The sequence below is a fragment of the Cyclopterus lumpus genome, chromosome 21, assembly GCF_009769545.1.
Source record: "Cyclopterus lumpus isolate fCycLum1 chromosome 21, fCycLum1.pri, whole genome shotgun sequence".
Classification (NCBI taxonomy): domain Eukaryota; kingdom Metazoa; phylum Chordata; class Actinopteri; order Perciformes; family Cyclopteridae; genus Cyclopterus; species Cyclopterus lumpus.
In genome coordinates this window covers 13,316,979-13,338,328 of record NC_046986.1, presented here as the reverse complement: position 1 = coordinate 13,338,328, position 21,350 = coordinate 13,316,979, and the positions used below count along the sequence as shown (strand labels likewise).

At 40.7% G+C, this 21,350-nt stretch overlaps 1 protein-coding gene across 1 annotated transcript; it reads left to right on the top strand.

Annotated features, from left to right (window-relative positions):
* The first annotated feature begins 2,336 nt into the window (after positions 1-2,336).
* On the top strand, positions 2,337-21,231 carry vwc2l (von Willebrand factor C domain containing 2 like). The gene is made up of 4 exons (XM_034562372.1): positions 2,337-2,762; positions 3,789-4,322; positions 14,002-14,131; positions 19,164-21,231. Exons 2-4 carry the CDS (start codon positions 3,921-3,923, stop codon positions 19,313-19,315), a joined length of 684 nt encoding a protein of 227 aa, XP_034418263.1. The 5' UTR covers positions 2,337-2,762; positions 3,789-3,920; the 3' UTR covers positions 19,316-21,231.
* Positions 21,232-21,350: the final 119 nt, after the last annotated feature.

Here is a 21,350-nt window from a genome sequence, read left to right as displayed (position 1 = left end):
GAAAAATGTCATATGAAACCAGGAAGACTACTTCACCATGCACCCAGCATTAACACCCAGGTAGTCTGATCATGGAAGTGGTTGCTCGAGTACATTTGTCAGTAACGGTGTTGTTTTATCATCCACGCCATGTTTTATGTGAGTCAGAGTGAAGGCCTAATGGACCATGGTGTGCTGTGTTGGGTGGCCGCCTGTCTCATACAACCCATCTCACATTAGGATACTACATTTTTGCAATGTCAGATTTAATAAATGATATATACACTTATTCTGGCTCAAATGGGGGGGGGTGAGGAAGATAAGAGGCTTTATGAACCAAAAGCGTTTCGTTATGAGGTTTCTTTGTAACCAGGTCAACAGCCAAGACGTTTCTGAACAGAAAGTTGTGGAAGGGATGTCAGTCGGGTGGGTTGAGGTGCATTGTTAAACACACAGTGGACTACAGTATGAAAAATTCATGTTTTTTTAAACGTGCATATTTTGGAAACACTCTGCAAGAAAGATATGCCGTGAGAAAGACAGACATTTACAAACTACAAGGGATTGTTTGATGTCAATAACAGTTTCTTAATCTGACAAAAAACACACACACATGTTTGTGGAGGAGGCATAATTTGAACGGGAAACCAAGTCCTGTTAGAGTGTGGAGGGGAATGCAGCCCACACATGCAACTTGATGAAGTGAAAAACTGATTTTAAATGATGAGAGAACAGAGGAGCAATATTCTGAGTATTCTGGATTAGAGGAGCAAACACCATATGAAAATATGCCTTCCACATTCAGTCAGGGATAAAAGTTAGCAGTGTAACCTCAGTTTGCCCTGCGCTTGCCTACTAAACGTTTTATCTGACATGGTAATTATGCACTGTGTGCATGTTACTGGGAGTTTAACAGACCCCCGGTTGCCACAGGTTTTGTTGTGATTGCAGCTACGCCGACATTTGCATTTCAACAACCTGCCACCTTTTGGAGATAACTAGCCCCTGCATGATCCCTGTCAATGGCTGCATTGTATCACAGCCTAAGTGATGTATTATTAAGTCTAAAGAGAGAATTCCTATGATTCATTTTTTTTAACCTTTAGATTCTCTAGGATGAGGGAAATAATAAGTGCAGTGTAGCTGGAAGGAGCTCGCTAACACATTGCTCTTTAGCTGGAGTGTTAGTTACGGAGGTTGAATGTCATCAAGTCTAAGCTTGATGCTGAATTTGCTTGACAAATGTTACCAAAAAGCAGGCTTTGCTGTTTGCTGCCAAGAATTATGCTCCGATGAGAGGAGGCACAGGATATGCCCACGCATTAATGAGCATATACACTTGATATATGTAGGGCATCTTCTGTGGTGCCACCCTATTTGCACAATCGAAATTGTAGTTGTCTCGGATATTTAAAGTCTCTATCTAAATTGTTAGTTTCTCTTTTATGTCGATCTCCTTCTCTGTGATCATTGAAGATTTAATAAGGAAAATCAACATGGTGTGGTGGGTTTTAACTCATATGTGTATGATTTTGTGACTGGATAGCTATATGAATGTTTGTAAGCTATTTCAGTCAGGTAGAAAACAGTAAATACCCAGAATCCATGCCACAACATTTTGTAACAAGGCTGTTTCAGTTAGATTTGACCTAGCATGATGGGTCCAGTATGCAGCAGATGTAACTGTATAATATGTAATACTTTGTAAAGGTGAATTTCAGACTTAGTTGCTGAGGGACTGATATGTGTTTCAAGTAAAATAACTCCAATTGAATATCAGGTTTAATAATTACTCCATAATGAACACATAGTTATATTTGAACAAGGCAGGTTGAGGTTACAATATGATGGTTCCTCATGGGAATAACTCATTAAGTGTAGTCTTTTGAGTCTCACTCAGTCATCTGTGCTTATAGGCTGTCCCTACCAGCTACCATAACAAAGTTGATGCTGCTCTATAAAGCAATACAATGTGTTTCCCCCCCCCCCCCCCCCCCCCCCCTTTATTTGTGCTGTCTCATGGTAGAATACGAATGGGTGTCTGTACACTGTGCTGCAGATAATGAGTCAGGGAAACATGCTGCAGGTCATGTGTGAAGACACCTTGCACGCACACAGGCGCACGGACACGCAGACATACACATGCACAGGCGCACCCGTTTTCCGACACAAAAAGGCACTCCACACATTTGACAGATGTAGCCTACCTCCAGCTGTTCATGTAGGAACATCTCTGTCTACTGACCATCTATTGCGTCGTTTGACTTGATTGTTTAGGCTTTAACTCTTGCAGGAGCAGTTCGGGGGATGCAGCCGGAGTCGTCCTCGGATCGTTAGATGTGCGCGTTGCTGTGTCTGTGGGTGACGGAGAGGGACGGGGTGCTCGGCTCGGCTCGGCTCAGCTCAGTGCAGGACGCAGGAGACGGTCGCTCTCCAAGGTGCTGAAAGTCGGAGCGCTCCCTCCTCATTTCGCCTTCTGACGATGAACGCGACCTCTGCCAAAAACCAAATATCAAACAATGACTGGCTTCGATCTCGCTTGGTTTAATTTTTCCTATTCTAACTTCTACCCTTCTGGATTGTGTATTGTTCATGCAACCACTGGATGTATGCAACAAGACGATACTGCAGCTTTCTAACATTCACCTGCGTCGTTGGGAAATATTGAATTGACTCCGGATTCTCAGGGAACGCTATAGAGGATTTTTGGAGCAGTTTTTTCTCGGTGGGTCTCTCCCTCCGTAACGCATGCCACTGGACGTGTACTGTTTGTCTCAACAAAGGTGAGTCCGATGGGGATAATCATGAAGCAGACCTACTTTTCGTGGATATCGTTTTCTTTCCACTGGAAAGGGGGGAACCACGTCTCCAAAAGGCTGGTGTTTAATTGATTTTAAACCCATCATCACGACCGCGAGGGAGGATTATAGTGTTTTGATGAGTCTGGGGAATTTACTCTGTGGATAAAGTGAAGTTTCCAATAGGCTAGGCGATTATCTTTAATCTGCTCTAGCCCTCTGTTTGTTGGGCTCTCTGGCATCACACTAAGTGGATATCAAGGTATTTCAAAGCGGTGAGTTTGCCCTATGTCGTGTCCATCCCTGTTGTCAGTGGCATTTCGATTGATCTGTCAAGACAGGCGGCGTAGACCAAGCAATTCTATGCTGAGAGGAAATATTTATTATTTAATAACTGTCTGCATTCTGCTTTGTGTTTTTCGCCTTCGAGTGATGCATTTTGGGTTAAATCATTGCGGATTCATTATTCGGGACATTTTCGTGTTGCATCGCTGATTAAGTTGGAACAGGTTGCTGGAAGTCCAGAGTTCGAATAGTAATTGTATTTATAATCATTGCCTTCAAAGCAAATATACCGATATAGCTACCTGTTGTCTGTGGTTGCTCTCATAGAGTTTGGAATTGTACAAAGATAGCAAGTAGTTGTTTTTTTTAAATTAAATGTGTAGAAGAATACTGTGATGAGTCCACTCTGCCCAATTCAGATAGTGGATGTTGTAACCTTTTCTTCTGTAGTTGGACGTTCACCCATTGCTGATATTTTGCACTAAGAAAATCATAATGAGAGAGAGAGAGAGAGAGAGAGAGAGAGAGAGAGAGAGAGAGAGAGAGAGAGAGAAAGTGAAACTTGAATGATCCCTACAATGACTGTTTGCATCAAAACAATGTACACTTGCTTCCGAGTTCAAATGTAAAGCTGAAACGTGACGCTCTCTGGTTTATGAGGATGTGCAAAACAATAGCATAGGAAGCATCCCCCATCATATCATCTCTTATTTTCTTCCACTGCAGCCCATTTCCTCAAGTGATGATGATGATGATGATGATGGTGATGATAATAATAATGACGCGCAGGACGGATCTGGAGAGGATACCGGGAGCCTAGGAATGACATCCACATCATTTTGTTGAACGTGGATATCGATGTCGCGGCGAAGGATGGGCCCTCTCCTCTCGGCCGCCTTCGTCCTCTTGCTGGCAATGAGCGCCGTGTCTCCGGCCTTGGTTGGTAACCCCGTGGATTACACCGCGGACGAGGCGGAGCGGACCGCCAGTGAAAACATCGTCTTCGATGACTACCGGGGGAAAGGATGTGTGGATGACAGCGGCTTCGTCTACAAACTCGGGGAGCGCTTCTACCCGGGACACTCGAACTGTCCGTGCGAGTGCACGGAGGACGGGCCCGTGTGCGACCAGCCCGAGTGCCCCAAACTGCACCCCAAGTGCACCAAGGTGGAGCACAATGGATGCTGCCCCGAGTGCAAGGAGGTGAAAAACTTTTGCGAGTACCGGGGGAAAACGTACAAAATACTGGAAGAATTCAAGGTAAGATCTGAGTTCTAAGATCCAACCTGGTTCAGAGTCCATCTTTCCTTTCTTGTCTGAGTTGATAGATGTCATAAACAAGTCAATGAACACCAGAAACTAGACTAACATGTTCATGTCAAATTACATAAGTCAATTAATTCAAACATGAAACAAAAGCTGACGTCTATCGATGTCTCATGTAGAGGAGGAATATTAAGTGCAGTTGACCAAACACCCACACTCTGCTTTTGGTCTTGCACATTGTTGAAAGCAATAGACTTTAAAGTTGAAACATGGCAAAATACAGCACAACAGCAGCACATGACATGTGGTGTTGTTAGTTGTGGGTTAGTGAGGGTGTGAGTATAGGCTTGGCGGACAGTAAAAATGTGTTTATTGGCTGAGGGAACAAAGATGGCTGTCTCCCAGAGTGATGTCATCTCTCCCTCCCTGCACCATCAACTGATTATTCACCCAGCACTACTAAACTGACAGATGCTATAACAATATGTAATGCTTTTACATTTACATTTAGGATTTTTGGACACTGGGTCATTGCTGGCAGATTAGTAAATCCATTGTAGTTGTGTCAGACAACTCTACTGTAGGGATTTTAATAAAAAGTATTCCGGACTGAAGTTACATTGGAGGGTGTTTTTATCTTTTTCTGGATCTACATTTCATGACATAATGTGAGAGGCAGAAAACCTAAATCTAATGATCCCAACATTTGAGACAAGTAAGCAAACTGGTAGAACGATGGCATGGCCAATATCCTCTTAAACTTTTTCATTCCTAAGATCTATCCGGAAACTGATTTATGTTTTTCACAAACATCCACCAAGTTTTACGAGTTTTAAAACGTGGACGTGCAAATGAACTGTGACAAGTATGTTCTCCCATTCAGCTCGAAATGATAGGCACTCCAGAACTAAATTAATACTTGAAAGTAAGCTTCTAAAATCATTTTAACATTAACTTATTATTGTTCAGTAGCATTGCTAACCACTTTAGAGATACTAGAGCTCAAACAATGTGCAAAATCAAATAAATGAGTTAAACAAATGAACATATACAATGTTACATCTGATGAGAAAACCTCTTTTTCATACACGTCTCTGAAATATATCAGCAATTATTTGCAACTTTATGCAAGTTGCATCTATCCAAATTTGTACCAAACCCACACAACAACAATCAAACACATCTCAGCCTTCTTCTGAGATGTGAGAGCATACATATTGTATGCTTTCAGCATCATATAGATATATAAGACTGAAAGCATTTCAGCTATTTAGCACTGGTGTGCTTAAAATACTCTGAAAGATAACACAAGCAGTTTTAACTGCTCCTCATTGATTTGCCACTTTGAGGCAGCAGAGTAAGGTGTAAACTCAACGTATTATCACCTTGTAAAGTCTTGTGATGGATGTGCTTGTAACCAGAGCAACATTAGCATTCATATATCCAGCCTTCTGATGAATTCCTAGTCAAAGTCTCTTTTTGCTCTGTTTTTGGTCTCGACCAACCACTGGGGAAATATTCGGCTCTTTAGCTGCTAAATGCTCCACTAAGTTCAACAGCTAGTTGTTAACTTTGCTCTCTGGTGTTGCACAAGTAGCAGTCATTTAATTTAACGGAGCTTTTTTTCTGTAAACCTCTAGAGATGAGGTTGATGAGAGCAATGTCAGTAAATCAAAAACATTAAAGTTGTAGACCCTAAAAACGAGCTGAAGATACATATTCCAAACATATCCCGTCACACTGAAGGGACCAGCAGAGTCTGTCACCTCACGTCGTCATTTGAGCCATTATTCTTAGACAAATATGGATTAGTGCAGCTTTAAAGTTATGGAAATATAATAATTATTGTTAAATAATAAAAATATAACGGCTGACTACTATCAGAGGAACATGAATCTGGGCTGCCTGTGTTGAAGGCAAACGCCTCATAACAAACTTAAATCACTTGTGCAGAAGAGTTGCATATGAATATCATTCGTGGCAAGTGGACAATTACACCAATTTCTTTTTATTGAAAACTTCATCGCTGTTTACCTGCCTTGCAAGGCTTCAGCAGAATAGCAATCTGTCGTATGTTTGCTTCCTTTTACCTAATAACTTCAAGGTAAAGCAAAACTCTACTGGAAGACGTTGGAACATGTCACACCTGTGAATATTAGCTGTCTCGTCACTGAGAAAAGGCAAGCCAAATAAAAAGTAGATAAGCATCTTTATTAATCATTCTGCTACAGTTTATCTGTATTAATGTAAAACTGTTATAGTTGCTTTTCATGTGTCTTTCTCTAGTATCTTCAGCTGAATGAATTAACTAGGATGTGTTTGCCTTAGGCTCCAATATGCTTGTGCTGAAACAGTTTGTTGATTAAATAATTAGTCAATCATCACAAAAATGGATTAGCAACAATTAAGATATGACTGCTTTTTTGTCTTTTACACAATATTATTATTGTTATTTTAAAATGATTTAATTTGTTTATAAATCCAAATTAATAATAAATGAATAACATAATAAATTAGGTGAAAATAATTGTTAGATGTGGCCGTATACCTTTTGCAGGGGCACATCCGCATGACAGTGGCATACTGTAGCGTTGCTGTTAATGAGGGGTGAGTGGGATTTTCCCATTTAAAACCTGTGTACCTAATCTGTACTGATTGGTGTGTTTGCACATCAGACAGCGTCAAGCTCAATCCTGCATTGGGATGCAAGCCCATAGATGTTGTAAGGGCCACTGTGAGTGCGTAATCCTGGCAGTTTGATGTGAGATCAAGTCCATCAATAGTGCAGCCGCATGCTAACCTTGACTAGAGGGCCCAGAGAGGAAGGACATTCTTCGTACTTAAAGGAGACACAATTCATTTGTTTGATCTTATTGAGCATTTCAGTGTTGGGTACATAACAAAATGAAGGAGAGAGGAAATCTGTAAAGATCCGCATCTCCTATGAAAGACCACACAAGTAAATCTAAAATCTTAGTCCAAATCCTGTGTGAGGATTGGGTCTCTTCAGTGAGGACATGAACGCTTCGGATCCCTGCCGTGTTCAAAGAAATCAAAAGCCGTCAGTGACTGATATACAGGGCCCTGTTTAAAGGTGGCGACAGGTTAACCTTTGGTGTGGGCCTCATTGGCATTTCCTTCGCTGTGCTCGTGCTACATTGTGCAGACAATTGCATTTATATTTAGTAGCAGATGATGGATGAGAAACGCACAGACGCAGCACAGATGGTGGGTTTGGAGCTTCTGGGATAATGAATTGAGGTACACATAGCTTGGCGTCATCCACCGCTTGAATTTGTCTTTCCATTACGCTGGAAATCCCGTCATGCAATATGTAGGTCATTAAATCCCATGCAGGTGGAGTATGCAGGCATTGTCATGCAAGTGGTATTGGGCATTCATTCAACACAAAGCAGCTAACTGCGGTGCAATGTCAGCCTGTCATTTGTTGAATCGAATGCTGGTATAACTCATGCATCAGCAACCTGCCAATTAAGTCTATAGTACAGCTGCAGAGACAGCGCCCAGAGACACTCTGATTAAAACACACGGATGAAGAGTGACTTCATGTTCTCCTCAGAACTTTATCTTTACATAAGACTTAGCTGTTTGCTCCTAAATTAATGCTCTGCATTTGGAATTTTTATGTTTGAAATACTTTACGTATTTATATCCATCAACGTAATAGCGAAAGTGTAGATGTAGGAGCAGTGGGTGTATTTTCTTCTTCTTTTTTTTTTTTTCGATGTTGGCCTGTGAGAGAGTCATGCCACTCAACCTAAGTAGGTGTTTCACCTACAGGGCTCCCCATCAGATGAGGAAGGGACCAGTCCGCCCAGCATGGCTGCCGGCGTCCCTCTGGCCCCAGCGCAGCTGCAATCAAGAACCGGGAGATATAGGGTGAGTTCAGATCCCAGATCGTCAGGCTAGGGCTGGGATGTGAACTCAAAAGTGAACAATCCTGTGCTTCCTGCCATCCCCCCTAGGGAAGGGATGCAGAGTTAAAAAAAGGGGGAGGGCTCCAACATATTCAGTGGCAAAGGTGCACACAGTGGATGTCAACCATCAGACCGATTTGAATAATTTCTCATTTAGAGGGAAGTAATCTTAATTGATTAATTTGCAAGCAATATCACAGCTAGAACTTTCCTTAAATCCCCATGAGACAGGTACTAATCTATCCAGTGCAGCACAGTTAAGGCCTACTACTGAGTCTGGCTTAAAAATGAAAGCAATTTCATTTTCCCTTGTGATTTGTCTGTTTCCCGTGACACTTAATTGATCTCTCAATACAACAACAGTCTTTGCAGAACTCGGTGTACCGCGATTACAAAAACGTGCTGTGAAAGCACATGTGCAGACAATCACAACAGTGGATTTTAAAAAGCATGCACACACACAAAAATGATTGCCCAAATAGATTTTCTGATCCAACAAAGGCCATAATTAGGAGAAATTATTGAGTGAAAACAATTAGGCCACAAAGAACTTTTCTTGTTTGAACTCCCCTGCACTTAAGGTGCCCCTGAACATGTATCAAGGGTTTCTTTAGCATCCGACTCTCTCTCTCTCTCTCTCTCTCTCTCTCTCTCTCCTGACCACCGGTGAATTGTTTCTTCTAACTTGGACATCCCATTCCTGTGAGCCTGTTGTCCAGCTTCAAAGTATGTTCCTTTCTCATTTGCCCCGCTAAAGGTTATTTAACTATTCATTGCTTCCCCACCCGTCTCCCCAGAGTGGGTATGAAAAACATGACAGCTGATTCACTCTAATACACAGCCAATAAGACAGGGACAACAGGAGACTTTTATTCACCAAAACATCTGGCAGCACGTCTTAGTTCAGTGCTGGTGCTCCATTTTCTTTTGTGAGTCTGGGCTAAGGCATGACTGATCCTCTTCACGGTAGACCAAACACAAAAGGATGCACTGAAAGCATCACGCGCAGCTGAATACATTGAAGGAATCTGCAATGTGGCCGAGGCACATGGAGCAGTATTCTCTTTCAAATGACATTCTTTACATATTTGTTACATACATTTTTAACATTACATTTTCAACATAGATGTAACATACATTTTTTTTGTAAGGGTTAATTGTATTGTAGTGAGTTTAACACTACTGACCCTCACTTTTGTAAAACAGGCAGTTCTCTTTACCGACATGCAGCTCAGCAACAGGTAATCTTCAAAATGCACTGATCGTTCAAAGCATTATACACCTTTTGGGATCCAGCGGTGGAATATAACTCTATTTACTCAAGTAGGTGCAAAACGGACTCGTAGGACTACTTTACTTGTGGATGTATTTCTGATTGATGCAATGGTTTAAACATATGTTCCACCACATTTCAATACTGTACCTTTCACTCCACGACATTTATCTCCGCGACAACTTACTTTCCAGATCAATATTGTATTAACATATGACCAGTTTATAAACTATGCATTTCGAGAGATGACTACCAAACAGTTTATACAGTTGTTAAAGTTAGTTCTACCTTTACATTCAGATTATGCATAGACGGTAACAAATATAATATTTTGCAGGACTTGGTATTTCACCTTTTACGTAGGTCTTTTAATTAAGTAAAATATCTGAGTACTTCTTTGACCACTGTCAAGATCAACTCTTGTACCAGAACACTCATAACATTTGTAACATTAACAGTCACACTTTACTCACCAAATGAGCTAAAAATATACATGTCGCATTTCAATGTATCATTAAAGTTTATTGTATTTATTTTATTTGGCATGAGCAAAGACTCCATGACAACAAAAGGAATAGTGCTTCTGTATTGCATGAATTGCGTTGCCTTGCAGTAAATGTAACACAAATAAATAAGAAATATTGCAATATGCTTAATTATCTAGTTTCTTTGGCCATTCTTGCATGAAGCAATCAATACGTCAAGAAGCCAACTGCTCTCGACGTATTGACCTACTTTTCAGTAATGAAATGAATGTGCACCATAAACAATGAATTCAAGTCTTTGTTTAGTTGTTTCTGTACTACATTCATTTTCAAAAATATTGATTGCATCGCCTCCAACCACATGAAAAATATATATTAATTCCTATGTTGCATTTAATTACAATTTATCCCTACAATTTTCACAATGCATTTGCGAGGAAAAAACAATAAAAGTGTAAGCAGATTTAATCTCTGCATCCCTAAGGTGTACTTTAAGGACAACTATATGATGTCTCATCAACTTCTTCTCTATCCTCTAAAGATAGTAATATGCCTTATGGGGGAAACTGTATCTGTGCCAGATGCAGACTCCAGTGAAACTATAATTGTTTCCATTGTTATGCTTTAAAAAAATGTCCCTGTACATTTGGCAGCTGATCAAATATTGATCAGAATTGGTGTAAGCTGGACCCTTAAATCCATTTCACTAATTGTCTTGGTGAATTGTGCTGTGCTTTTACCCATAATCAGATATTTCAAACTAACATGTTATCGACAATCCACTAATCGGCAAAAGGAAAGGAATGTTGTTTTGTCAGTTGGTTGCTTTTGTTATGAAAGAAGTAATATCTATTAGATACATGTGTTTGTGTTGATACTGTTCATAGCTGCTTTTGTTATGAAGGCCAAGTTTCCATGGACACTAGTATCCTGGTTTTAAGTTTTATCCCAGCAATGATCATACAAGGGATATGAAATCCACATGGGACATGAGAAACCCAGTTATTCATATCCTTTTGTTATTATAACAATATCCAGGATTCTGAATGTCTGCATCAATATAGGTCGGTCCGACTCCTCCATATCCAGCCACTCTTTTTCTGTCCACACTGAGCTCTTTCAGCATTTAAGATCCCATTTTTGTTTCTGGCTGCAAGGCTTCTGCTGCATTCTGGTATTAGTTTCCTCGTCTTATCAGCAGTATTAAGGATGGAGAGCAACAATACAGTTTATCTTCTATGTTGGAGTTTCAGACTTTCTCGTTAGGCACTCATTTTCTCTTCAGAAAGGGTTTCAAATACATGGGCCAGACAAGACCACAGTAGTTCCTCCAGAGACCCTTATCCTTTTTAATTCATATGGGGTGGAAATAAAGTAACGTTGGTTCAATAAGGATGTGAGTCTCCTCATTATGGACAGACTTTGGGACAATCTTAGAATCTGTGTTTCATTGACTAATAACTAAATAATGAATCGCAGGTTTCTGAAACTAGGAATGCATGTGTATAAGCAAAAATATAACCAGCACTACAACATAATAAAATGAATATTATTGTGCATGTAAACACCACAGTGGGATTGACCCTCCATTTAAAGACCTGTAAACACACAGTATGAAGCTTATTAGTGTAAACTGCTGTTGCTTCAATTCCCCGAGGCAACATATTTATTACTACTTAACATAATCTTGACTGATTTAAGGTAAGGTGTTATTGATTGTATATGTTGCCCAGGGTTAAGCTATCTCATCTTCACTGAACCCAGAAGGCTCATGGAGACCAAAGCTAAGTCAGCTTTATATATTCAATTACTGCTGCCGAGGCAAAGCCAAATATTCCTGTTAGGGAAACACGCAGAAACAGAAACCTGAAATGCAGCCATGACACCTTGGATCCAGATTGCGTGTGTCACACACTGCATCTGCTCCACTGCTGACTGCTGACCCCGAGTCCCACCTTGCCGGCCCCCACAGATTAAGTCTGTCAGGTTGACAAAATATGGTCCATCTTCCATATGTATGAGAAAACGACTTGCTGTGTAATTGGTACATTTCTGTATCAGCGCTCAATCTGACAGAGGGGAAGATAACCGGAAGGATGTTTAACTCTGAAGAGAAATATTGTTGTTTTATTTACTTGAGCGCACTGCTACTTCTGTGGATACGATATGAGAGGAATTTCTAATGAGAGGAGAGTCCAGTTTTAGATGTTCATGTCCCATCGTTATGTGTATTTCTTAAAAGCGTTCATTATTTCCTTGCAGCTAGACTAGAAAAAGGAAAGGGCATGTTGAACATCAGGGAGTGGAAGCTTTAAAAAATATAACAGGCCCAATGGATACGCAGATGAAATCTATCATCATTGACATCACTAAGAGTGTGAATTATTTAAAGCAGAGATACAGAACAATGCTTTTTATACCAGGACATGAACAGGTTACAGACATTTCCATACATAAATGCAGGCGCTGCTCCTGCATTTATTTATGTTATTTTTACTGTTTTCTTGCCATATGTAAACATCATATATGAAGATAGCTTTTAATCCCACTGGAAAAATGTCCAAAATATCAGGATGTTTAGCTGCTACAGTTGAGACAGTTGTATACATGCTCTACCCAACAACCTCCATCTTTTAATGTTGCTCATATTTAACTTGTGGCTGCAGTGCATTCAGTCTGCCATTAATTCAACTAAAAATACAAGCCTGGTCACTTCCCACTTGATGCAGCGTAATGCATCCTGGCTAAATTGGCTAATAAAAGTCACATTAAAGAATCCGTTATTACCACAGCCCTTTCCTTTATTCACGTGTTGACACAAAACTGAACTGTGGAACGGTTGTTGTTGTTGATAAAATTCAATTGGAGTGGGTGGAAATATGGCTGTCTGGACAAATGTCTGGAACTAATGCAGTTTGGGATCGGTGATACCATAATGACAAAAAATAAAATCAAACCATTAGATCCACAGCACAATATCGAGCATATAAAGGAATAATAAAAATCATTTTGGTTTATAGACTTAGTCGCTTTACTGCCGGGAGAAAGACTACAGAATATTTGTACCAATCTCTTGGCACTAATAGCTGAAGCCAGCTACTAGCTAGCCTAGCTTAGCATAAATATTGAAAATAAGGGGAAGCAGCTATTGCTTTGTCCCACCAATTAACACGCTCACTAATTAACATGATGTTAGGAAAATGTGTGGACTTCAGATGGATAACTGAACTAGTTTAGTATGACTTACCAGAACCATTTGTTTGGTTTCAGTTGCTGCTCTCCACAAATATCACATGTTTTATCAAATGTAAGCTGCATAAGGATTATCAAATATGAAACATATGTACCCTCTCAGCTCAGTACAGAGGGCTGAGCTGCTGATAGAGCAGACCCAGAGCAGAGACAGACGCCCTCAAAAGGCAGTTTGATGAGCAGAAGAAAAATGTAATATGATGAACAGTTGACCTTTGGTGATTTGGGAACAGTTTGTATTTTTCCACTCCATGTAATTACATTACAGTTCATTTTCCGGTCAGGAGACTTTGTAAAGATAGTCAAGTGAGTGGCAGCAGCACAGAGGGCTGCATAGCACTGCTTTACATGTTGCAGAGGTGGGGAGATAAGCCTCTGAACTGTTTCCTCAGGCAAGTCGCAGCCGAATGCAGCAAAATACTGAATATCATCAACACAACTTTGTAGACTCTCGTTAGTTATTTCTGGTGATTTTATTCAAAGTCAGCTACAGGCTCTGTTTGTTAAGATACAAGAACCCTATACTGGCGTTGTGAATAATGTATTAACGTGTCTCTTTGTTTACGAAGACAGTAAGAGATGCATATAATGGGAATATTTTTTTAATTGGGAAATATCAGCACAGGGAGAGACTGCTAATTCTACTGACCAGTCGTAACCACGTAGAACTCACAAACTGATGATCTTCTAACCCAGATGTCTCTTCCCTCCCTCTCTGTCCACAGCCGTCAGCCTGTGAATGGTGCCGCTGCGAACCAAATAACGAGGTGCACTGCGTGGTGTCCGACTGCGCCGTCCCAGAGTGCGTCAACCCCGTGTACGAGCCGGAGCAATGCTGCCCCATCTGTAAAAACGGTAAACACCCGTCTCCTCTGGAATACAGCACACGCTGCTCAGAAGTCATTACATGTTCATTGAATCGATGACGGCGAGTTTGTCTGCGCTATCGCCATTTGATGGCCACGTCCTTTAGAGGTTGAGGATGTAATTGATGTTTTATGAATTAAAATTATTACCTTGGACCCGTTGGACACTAATGAGCAGCACTAGGTTTAATTATAAATGACACACGAAGCGGAGTAAACATTAGCCCATTGATTAAAGGCATGGTAGGAGGGACTAATGGGTCCTCAGAGCCTTTTATCTCCCAGTGCCCCGACGCCCTTGTCACACACAGCAAATCCCTAAATTAGAATTATAGGATTCCAATGGTTCACTGGTTATTTACAAGGCGAAGTGGGAGATTTTCCTTTGCCAGCATCAATCCCGAGGAACAGAAGGAGCTTTATGACTAAAGTACAGTAACTGTTCGACTGCAATGTGATCGGTGCTGGAATGCTCAACAGCAAAGAGTACCTGAGGGTAATATCATAACACAATGTTGCATTCTCTATTTCAGTTGGCTTGAATGTAAGCTTCAGATCATTTGACAGCTGAAAGACCTGGCAAAGAAAGTTTTTACCTCAACTCAAACGAAAAACCTGGTCAAGAATTAAAGATGCACTCTCAGGACCATTATATGCTTTTTTTTCATTCAGTGTTTCCATTATGTTGAGTGCTACGGAAAAATACAGAAATTGTTCATGAGTATTCCTGTTGAAAGACGAGAAAATAAATGTCCTGAAATATGTATATATGTAAATATATATATATATATATATATATATATATATATATATATATATATATATATATATATATATATTCTTCTTTCAACCGCAGCTGACCTATAACTGTGATAAGAGGAACTTTGTTTGTGGCGGGTGCTAAATGGCTATTTCACTACAACTACCCACATTTTCTTTCACCTTTTCTCCCCTTTCTTCTTTAACCCTCCTCTTTTCTTTCTTTTATTTCCAAACACCCACACTAACAAGGCTGCGGTAGCTGCTAGAAGAGAACTAATCCAGGCTGACAGGACACAGTGACATACTTGGCATTTCAGGGAAAGCCTGCCGTTTCCAGGCTCCCCAAGGGTGCATGGTCAGGCTCTGGCAGCCAGTTAAATCCCATGGGAGCTGAGGGCTGTGGGGAGAGGACAATGAAGAATGCTGTTTAGCTCTCATTTTTTAGACACGGGACCGGGGGTCTGTGAAAGGAAGACATCTACTTATGCGCTCCGGCTTGACATGCAATCAGTGGAAGACAGTCATGCATTTGTTGTCTTCACCTGGTGCAAGTGTTTGGTTTCAAATCATGATGTGAAATGAGTGTAACCCTTTCGAAATGTCAATGTGTTTCCTCACAACGGAACAATTATAGGACACAGACATGACGAGCAACAGTTCATAGTTTGGTGTGGTGATTGTGTCGTTTTTTTAATATTTAAAGCTAGGGTTGGTAATGTTGAGAAATTAGCTAGTTGGCTAGATAAACTTTTTTTTTTTTTAAAGTATCCAATTGAAAGATCCAGGCCAGTGTTGCCAACTTGTTTCAAATAAAAGTATCTAGCAGCACAAGCTCCAAAAACTACTAAATCTAGTGAGAAAAAAAGCTAAGTCGGCATTCATTGCTGTCTGGATGTAATAACAATGTTAACAAATATAACCAAAATGATTTGGGGGGAGATTACCAACCCTGCCTTCTACAGCCATGCTAGCAGTGAGCTTTGAGCTTTGAGCTTGAAGGGTCTTTTGCATCTGCAGACAAAAACTGCTGCGTAGGAAGTTCTGGAATGGTATCCCACAATGCATTAGAACTATTTCAGCATCGGTGAAAGAACTTGCTGAACCCACTCATTGTGAGATGGTGAAAGAAAAGCTTTTGGCAATCAGAAGTGACAAGAGGTGGTTCATTTAGAGAGCGTTATGAATTAATGTTACAACCTTGATGTGCGGACGTCTTTTGGGCATGTGGATGCCTATTGTCAAAGCTTTACATTATAAAGATGGTTTTCTTTTCATGGAAACAGCAACAGAGCGCAAAAGGCAGCACAATGGAATTGGGGGGGGGGGGTGCTTATCTCTGAGATCCACGTTCATTGAGTCTGACTGATTCAGCGCTCATCTTCATCATGAATTATATATTATATAATTAATATATTATATTATATAATTAATATATTGAAGAAAATTATAATGAGACGTGTGTTGAAAATGGCCAGCGTTTTCTCACTTTGATGGGATTAAGCCATCTACTTATCTGTCTGAAGACTGTCATCATGGATTCTTAACAGATATATCATACAATAGCCGTGCTATATAGCTGGCTACAGTTAGGTCACATATTGAGACGGACATATTCAGCTGGCAATGTTTTGAAAATGAAAGGTTTTTTGGCAGATGAGTTTGTACAGAAGCGCTTCTCTCTAGGCAATAGCTATAATCATATTTGAGCCAAATAGACTGCAATCAGCCCTTATTCACGCCTTAAGATGCAGTTAGGGAAAGTATGATGTACGAGGACAGTTTTGACACAGGACAAACATTTCCTGACTCCACTACATTTTATTGGCCATGAATCGATCACAAGCTCGACTGGATGACAGAGTGCCCTTCCAATGGTTACAGGTAGCTGAAACGGTGTCCTTGTGGCTCGAAGTCTGTCTGTAATAAACAATCACACTTGGCAGCCAGAAGCAGTCATCCTCGTCCCTCATCAACCTCCACTGAGTTTGTCCTGTAACCTGCGCCTGCTGTCCAGAGGCAGATCAATGAGAACTAAGACTTGGCAAGCGTTCTCAGTGTCTCCTCTAAGCTCAGATCAAAGGGCTTTTATCAGGTCCAAAATGAGCACATATATAGAAATAGAATGATTTCTATTTTTACTGCACTACATTTGTCTGACAGCTTTAGTTACTAAATTCTACATTTCGGGTTACACAATGTCATACCCTTCCTGTCCAGTGGAAACCATGCATCTCCTCATTTGTTGATTTGGAATTTTTTGTTTTTTCACTCATGAGGAGGATGAAGTGTTCCTTTTTGGGTGGAGCTATTTCTCCCAATTAAGACGATAAAATGCATCGTCACTTAGCTGAGAAACAATGCGTTTTTTATGAGCGCATGAAAAGTTGACTTTTTAGAGACACGTGAACCGGTTCTCACAGGAGCTTCAAAAATATGATGATCTTAAATAATATGATGCATTGCTGTTGATAACCCAACGGTCTTTAAAGTGACAACATTAGCATAAATAATCTTAACTTTTTTAAATTAGCACAACTGGAAACATCTGGATTATTTTACTGCTGTGAATGTTGCATAGATATTTCTGTTTGTGCCAATTTAAAGTTAAGTAGTTATGCTTATTTTGCCACTTAAAAAAATTAGATATATATATATAACTGTAAAACAATGACAGGGAACAATTTACTGCACAATGACTATACTTCTACTTTTGATACTTTAAGTACATCTTGTTGATTATACTTACATACTTTTACTCAAGTAAGGTTTATAAGACTTACTTAAAGTTGAATATGGTAGGTACTTTTATTTAATTAAAAGGTCATGTAAAAGTCATGCATATATATAGAAAAAGTCAACTTGGCTCTTGCTTTGAGTCAGTGTGACTTTTAACATTTAACCAACCACAATCTTTAGCAAACCATAACTGTGTGCTTTGAGTTGACCAACAACTATCTTATATAACATTAGTGTCACAGTTGACTAGTAGGAAAAGAACAGATGTTAATGACATTGGCAATGGATCTATCCCAGTAAACCATGACAGTGTGACAGTAAACCAGCATGCACAATACCATGACCCTGAAATCAAAGATGATGAATGGAATACAGCCATCATTAATTTGGATTAATAAACCCATGCCTTTCCTACTGTGACATATCAGCATGTCTTCTACCCTGGGTAGCAAGGCTCTTCAGGTCAACTTACCGTACAGTTTCATGGCTCGTGTTAAGCTTCCCTGGACTAAATCAAATTCACCAGGACACTAAGATGTCCATGAAAATATGATGTAAAAGCTACTGTGTCAAGAGTTATGACACATATGAGTTTTTTATGACTACTCTTGAATCTAGCAAGTTTTACGGCACTGAATACTGAGAGCAAAGTCACCGTCACGCCAATAGAGCTGCAGATTGCTTCGTCTAGAATCTAGATGATTACATTTGGGAAGAATTCCTGGCACTTTCTGGCTGAGCTGTCTCAAGAAGTAGAGCGAGATATACGCCACCTCCAATCGCCCCGGAGAAACTAATCCGATTGACTTATTTCATGTGGTATTTACTAACAATAAATGCATTGCATTCCCACAGAGGTAATAGTATTTCAGCTTCCACGAGTACAGATCCTAAAATGAACCCAGGATGAATCTGTCTCCCCATCTACTGAGGTTATCAAATACGTGGGTATGAGGAGTTCCACTGATAAAAACAATCAAACTGGTTTCAGAATTGAAGATCAACAAAAAGGGATTTCCGTGCAAGTAAATCCTACAGTGTTTCCAGGATAAATCAGATGTCAAAATTAATCTGAGTTCTTTATTGCGCAGGGTGTGTGTGTGTGTGTGTGTGTGTGTGTGAAGATAAATCATGTAAGGAATTGCTAAAGAGTTCTTTGGCCTTTTCATGCAGACTGAAGTGATTAACACCATCCTCCCTACTGCCTCTCTCGGTACTCCAGCCTCTCTGTACTGCCAAGCCAGCGCCTGGCAGCTTCTCTGTTGCAGCGCATTAGGATGCAAAGCGCTCCATGTCGAGGGAGAAGGGGAGACTAACAAAAGCGCTTTAGTGTTGCAAAAACAAGCCCATCGGTGCATACCCGTGAAAAGATCTGTAGGTCTGCTCTGGCTCCCCTGACTCCCTGCAGCTCTCTGCATCACTCCACCACCCCTCCGAAAAGAGATGTCCTCAGGAGAGCCGCATCCATTTCTTGTCGTTCTCATTCCTTCTTTCCTGTCTGTCTCCCCCTTCCCATCCGGCAGGTCCAAATTGCTTTGCTGGAACAACGATCATCCCAGCCGGAATTGAAGTAAAGGTGGACGACTGCACCATCTGCCGCTGCCACAACGGAGACTGGTGGAAGCCGGCGCAGTGCTTGCGGCGGGAGTGCCTCAACGGCCAGACGTTGTCATAGAGAGACTCCACAGGGGATGGTGGAAAAGCTCAGGCATGGCCCTGCCTACTGCACCATTTTCTATGATTGACAGGGCAGGAGCACAATTCCTACGGAACCTGAGACGGCGTAGCATCGAAGAGATGCGCTCACAAGCCTCACACAAAACACAACTTTAGCCACTGAGAAGAAGGCGGAGCTTGTCACAAGGCTGTTTCCACCCTCCAATTATAATTGTCCTATATATTTTCAAAAGTTGACTTGCTGCTCCCACACACAAAAAAAAAAGTTTCTATGCTCCTTGAACACTTTCCTAACCATTGGCAATGTTGGATTGCTCATGCTGATTTCCGTACGTATGCGATCTGCTTGTTGTCTCTCACAGTCACGCGGGTGTTGTAATGTTTCAACAGCAGGAAAAAAACAAACTGTAAGCACACTGAACAGCGCTTTCTTTTTGTCATACGAGGATTGACACCTGTGAAAGCACTGCAAAGGTGTGCTCGAGTGTCAACACTCTCAGAGCTTGTTTACAAGATGCACATCTCACATAAATGTTTGCGTCTCCATAAGACTTGTGATCACTATGGCAGGAAATCACCTCTAACACTTAGATGATGCTACCGTTCATTATTTTATTGCTCTACATTTAGCTGTTTGGAGTCTCGTCTCAGGACAGAAAGTTGGAACTGTCGAATTAGAAAAGCAGGAAATGTGGTGGAAACTATGAGAAGAGCAGATTTCTGCAACACTGCATCAAAACCACAACTTTGGGCAGCCTCTTCCGGTTTAATTGTCGTTATTGTTTTCTCTCAGAGGTCCATATCCTCCAAAATATTCCCGCAAACTAACTGCTTGAACTCGTTATCAAAGCAATTAGCGAGCCAAGAGCAGCCTGCTTTAATTTCCCCTAATCAAGGAGTATTCTGTGATAAATCATCCAGCTGGGTGCTTGGCGCTGCTGCATCCTGCATACTGGGCACACTCTACAAGAACCAGCAGGCAAAAGGAGGGAATCTGCGTCTGTCTAAATGCTTTCAAGCAGCATTCACGTGCACATTGTACATGTGAACATGCACAAGCATGCCATTAATCCACAATCTCATAGCCACAGTATGTTGGTCTGCACCCAGTGAAGCACTTAAACCTATAAGTTACAAAGCGGTTACAAAGCGGTTACAAAGCGGTTACATTACCCCACTGCTATAGATTGTGTAATAGATTTCCAGCCCCTCCCCTCTCCGATATGTTAGAAAAGCTCTTCCAATGAGGTCTGGCTGTATGGCAAGTACTACAACATAAAGACAAGCTATTATATTGCCTAGATATTTCCCAAGACCAGAGAGGTCCTCAAGTGGGTCAGTCTCAAAGAAAAATCACCCACCCAGGGCCCAAAACACAATATTTGTGAGATGATATATACTGGTCTTTAATTCAAAAGTTGAATTCCAGTAGGCTCATGCCCTTCATCACTACAATTTTTTCCATTTCCAGAAAAAACGTTCCCGTTAACCTTTTAGACCCTATTCCTGGGTGGTGATGGATGGGGCTGCTTAATAGCAGCTCCCAGCTCTCTGTAATGAGACAGAAATGAACATAGGATAAAGACCAATGAATAAAGAGGTATATTACCTTAAAAGGCACTAAAACTAATGTTTGGATAAATTTCATAGTCTGCAAAGTCTGCTGCATATTCTAAAGCTGCAGCACACAGCTGATGGAGGACTCAGAATTTAAAAAAAGTTGGAGTTCAATCCTAGGTGCAACAATGGAGCTCGGGTCATTTTCATCATTAACCTAGAGTGATTTAGTGTCTCTTAATGTGAAAAGACAGTCCTCATCCATCTGGCTTGAGGTCTGCAGTCTCATAAAACTAAATTGACACCTATGGTTTATCAATCACAACCTCAATGCTCCAGATATTTTAGGCTTAATTCAAAAAAAAAAAAAAGCACCTTCATTGTAATTATTTTCAATGCCAACTAATTATTTAGCCTGTACACATACGGTATCTAAACATAAATTGGAATTACTCGGTAGCAAAGACTGACGCAAG

Bases quoted from the DNA above. Each gene is read 5' to 3' on its own strand.
- vwc2l (XM_034562372.1), top strand. From the start codon at position 3,921: ATGTCGCGGCGAAGGATGGGCCCTCTCCTCTCGGCCGCCTTCGTCCTC. The intron at 4,323-14,001 runs GTAAGATCTGAG...CTCTGTCCACAG, and splicing joins AAATACTGGAAGAATTCAAG to CCGTCAGCCTGTGAATGGTG. The intron at 14,132-19,163 runs GTAAACACCCGT...CCCATCCGGCAG, and splicing joins CTGCCCCATCTGTAAAAACG to GTCCAAATTGCTTTGCTGGA.